The sequence below is a fragment of the Blennius ocellaris genome, assembly GCF_963422515.1.
Source record: "Blennius ocellaris genome assembly, chromosome: 23".
Classification (NCBI taxonomy): domain Eukaryota; kingdom Metazoa; phylum Chordata; class Actinopteri; order Blenniiformes; family Blenniidae; genus Blennius; species Blennius ocellaris.
In genome coordinates, this window is record NC_137672.1 from 2,610,206 (window position 1) to 2,614,421 (window position 4,216).

The 4,216-nt window shown below is 44.6% G+C and overlaps 1 protein-coding gene across 1 annotated transcript in view; it reads right to left on the bottom strand.

Annotated features, from left to right (window-relative positions):
- Window positions 1–3,902, bottom strand: part of LOC308146873 (uncharacterized protein) — a 9,619-nt gene extending 5,717 nt beyond the window's left edge. The window contains exons 1-3 of the mRNA XM_080518838.1: window positions 3,774–3,902; window positions 2,946–3,035; window positions 2,692–2,766 (exon numbers count right to left, since the gene is read on the bottom strand). Of these exons, the coding sequence (XP_080374964.1) occupies window positions 2,692–2,766; window positions 2,946–3,035; window positions 3,774–3,818 (210 nt within the window). The 5' untranslated portion in view covers window positions 3,819–3,902. The remainder of the gene's footprint in view (window positions 1–2,691; window positions 2,767–2,945; window positions 3,036–3,773) is intronic.
- Between the last annotated feature and the right edge of the window lie 314 nt (window positions 3,903–4,216).

Here is a 4,216-nt window from a genome sequence, read left to right on the forward strand (position 1 = left end):
AAAAAGCCCAGACGACATCGTCGCCTTCCTACCAAACCAAAAACAAAACACTTGACGGTGGCTTTTTGTCTGTGCCCGCGTGTTCCTGCGTCGCTTTTAGCGACTGTTAAAATGAGTCAACTGACACGTTCTGTCCAAAACATGACTAATGGACTCCGAGGCTCTTAATCTGGCAGTGGCTTCCTCTTTATATCAAAGTGGTACCAATCTGATTCTCTGACTCCAAAATGTTCAACTAAGTTTGTAAACGAGAGCATGACGAGGTTTTCCAACTGTCTTCAAACGTCTCGTTTTAAGTTGTTAGTCCCTTGACCACCTGTTTAGGTGAGCTGAAGTGCTGTTATTACAATATTAAAGATCAGTTCTAGGTTAAAGGTTCACAAACAATAAGTGTTTTGGCCTCATTCAACCCAAATGTTAAAAAAAAACCCTCGTGGTCTTGTTTCGTTGTTTGCATGAATGTGGATTTACTCAAAAAGCGTTTCTTCTTTTTTACAAAGCCCTTCAGTTTGTCCTCTTTCTTCCAGGAGTCATATTATGCAGAATTCACTTTGTCAAGGTTCTCCAGCATTAATCTCTCCCCAGACCTGGAGCGACGCCCCAGAGGTGAAGAAAGTGTGTCGTCTCTTTCCCTGGCTCTCCGTACCACAACGCTCACTGGACGGTAAGTCGCTGGCAGGGCTCTGGTCCACAGGCGCTTATTGCACCGTGCAGCTCCATGTTCTACCGAGAACCATTGTATCCCCAGTCAGATCGCCTCAGGCTCTCTGAATTAAGAACACAGATTTGAAGCCATGATTTCAGATAGACAAACCATGATGTATCTTCTGAGACCACAATCACAAGAGTTATTCTTCGTTTTTTTAAGTTCTACTCGACTCAGCTTCGCTTAAAGCAGTGGTTCCCAACCTTTTTTGACCAGTGTACCCCTTGAGCTGGTTTCCATGTGAAAAGTACCCCCTCTCTCGTGTGTGATTATTCGCCTTAATGTGTACTTATATTTAACCCTTTGTCTTTCTATCTATCCAACTGCTCATTTAAATAAAACAATTATTGTGAGTGTAAAAACATACCTTTTAATGAGACACTTGCGCTTGCTTGTCTTTCATAAGTCTTTCATAATTCCTTTTTTCACTGGGCTCCCCTGTGCCTGCGTCCGAGGCGACGGTAGCAGTAGCGGTAGCAGTAGCGGTAGCAGTAGCGGTAGCTGGACGTTTACTCCTGCCTAGCCATGCATCCATGTTTACAGTCGGTATGCAGCTAGAGTTAGCTAGCTTCGCGAATCGTGCGCGCCCGCAGCAAGAGCGTGAACCTTTTTTTTTTTTTTTTTTTTTAAAGCGCGCCACTTTATAGTCTTTTCATATTATGTGCATTGTAGTGTTACAATCACTGTGGACGAACTGCTACTCATGGAAAATAAACGTATGGCCTTACTAAAATTCATGATATAATACAATATAATATAGTATATATTTATTTTTTTTGTGTGTGTGGATACTGTAGGCTAATTTATAATCTTTCTGCGTACCCCCTGCAATACCCTCGCGTACCCCTAGGGGTCCGTGTACCCCCGGTTGGGAATCACTGGCTTAAAGGACACATTCCAGAAATAAACTGTGATGAATGAATAAAAGTCCTCTATGGTCCAACGTCCTCCTGAACTCAGCCTTCATGTACTGAGAGTAGGGGTGGGCGATATACATCGTTTACGATCACATCGTCATTGTTGTTTTAACGATGTGCAAATGTACGTTCTGGAGTATGCACATGACTTCACTAAAACAACTAAAAACACACGTTGAGACCCCACACATTCACTGAACAAGAGTTACGTAACTTGCGTAAAGCAGCAAACCGCAGCAGGTCACATGACCTCTCACCGGCGTGTTCCCGGCAGGTTAGCGTGCCTCTAAACAGAAACATTTGAAAGACAACATGGACACACCGCCCGCGGACGCTCCAACTTCAGAAGATTTAATTCCAAAGACGTGGATCGACTTCAGTTGCATGGAAGTACTTTGGCTTTGAAAAGACTGACGTGACCCAAAAGACCGTCATCTGCAAAGTGTGTCGAAAAGCCGTTTGACGCTAAATGCAGCTGGACAACCAACCTGTTTCACCACTCGCGGACTAACCCCACGAAGGAATACGAAGAATGTCAAACGCTAGCTGCCAAAGAAAAAGCTAAGTCGGCGAAGGTAACGCTACCTGCTGCACGACACAGCCGACAAACGTTAGCCGACTCAATCAACAGAAAACTGCCTCGTGACGAAAAAAGCACCCGATGGCGAGACGTAACAAACGCTATCACCAATTATATAGCAAAAGAAATGGTGCCGATTCAGGTGGTGGAGAGAGAGAAGGCTTTAAACAGCTTGTGAATACGCTGGACCCCAGATATACAGTGCCTGGTCGGAAATGTTTCAGCTTTTGTTTGCTCTTGCAGACAAATACAAATAAAAAGGAGCATTTTTCATCCACTAGAAACAATGAATGAGCTATAACTCAGGCTGTAAAAAACACACATTTAAAGAATATCGTCTAATTATCGTTATCGTCAAAATCCCCCAAAATATCGAGATATTATGTTTTGTCCATATCGCACACCCCTAACTGAGAGTCGCTGTCAGAGCTGCAGACTCCTACAGATACACCTGATTACACACACACACACACACACACACCCCTCACCTCTGTGCCGTAGCCCTCTGAGGACCTGGTGACCATCGCCCTGCTCCTCCCACAGTGTTCACACAGAAGTGGGTTCTGGGAACAGCAACAGAGATAAAAAGGCAGAAAGTGAGAGTGACCGACACCAAATTGACAATCAGTGAAGGATAAAAAAAGAAAGAAAGAAAAGGCAGACAAAGAGAAACAGGTCAGCGGGAAGCCTGAAGGCACTTATTGAGAGCTCCATTATAGACGGAGGCGATGTGAGCACTCACCGACGTAGGCGTGTGCACTTCAGAGTGAAGAGTCCAGGGACCGGCGTCGCACCGACACACTCTCTCCACCTCCCCACAGCTCGCCCCCACCTGAGACACAGACCAACAACTGGGATGACTCCAACAAACTTCTCCTCCTTTTTATTGCACAGTGAGACGGTTACAACGCTGACGGACCTGTAGGATTCTAAACCTTGTTGTGAGAGAGTAATTTTAGGTAATATATATATATATAATAAATAAATAAGTAAATCAGTAAATAAATATATACACAGAAGAAAAAAAATATCACTATATATATATATATCCTTACTGCACATGCTTCAAATTCTACCACAGTACAGATTTTAGGATATGTGGCCCAGCCCGCGTACACGTAGCCCAACATTGTAGTGGACAACCAAGTGGGATTGTTATTCTGGTGACCGTCAAAATAAAAGTACCAAGTCCAGGAGATTCTGGACCAGGAGTCGTGACCCTCTGGAGGAAACGTTGTTCTGATCGTCTCTACTGAGCACGTGCAGAACGACTATCTACTACGGCCATGGCGCACTTGCACAGTGGCTTTTTCAAAAAGTTGCATTTTCCCGTTTCCATGGTGACGTGTTTTCCACCTGGGATTCATGCATTCATAGTTTATGATTGAAAACCATGATGCAGGTTGAACTATGGTGTGGTGAGGTTTCATGTATGAGCTCATGGAACCAGCAGGGTTCAGCAACAAGTAGAATGACAAATAAAGTGATCTTGTCAAAGTTTGGATCCTCGTAGCTCAAGTTATGTTAAAAAACCTGTCGGAAAAAAAAGAGATGTAAATAAATGACTCACCTCACAGTCATTGTCAGACGTGTGGTGGGATTCCCTCTGCAGCATGACCTCTGACCTCTGGCTCGTCCTCCTGGTTCACAGTGAGGCGGCAGGATGAACGGCTGAGGAGCAAACGGCTGCTTCTGAAGGGTTCACTGCTGTGGAAGTGAAACTAACTACTTTCACTCTGGAGGTTCTCAACAACCACCGAGGACTTTACTGAGGAACAAGTTAAACTCAATGGTCTGCAGTGTGTAGTGTGTGTAGTGTGTGTGTGTAGTGTGTGTGTGTAGTGTGTGTAGTGTGTGACTGCAGGAGGAGCAGTGTGTAGTGTGTGTAGTGTGTGTAGTGTGTGTGTGTGTAGTGTGTGACTGCAGGAGGAGCAGTGTGTAGTGTGTGTAGTGTGTGTGTGTAGTGTGTGACTGCAGGAGGAGCAGTGTGTAGTGTGTGTAGTGTGTGTGTGT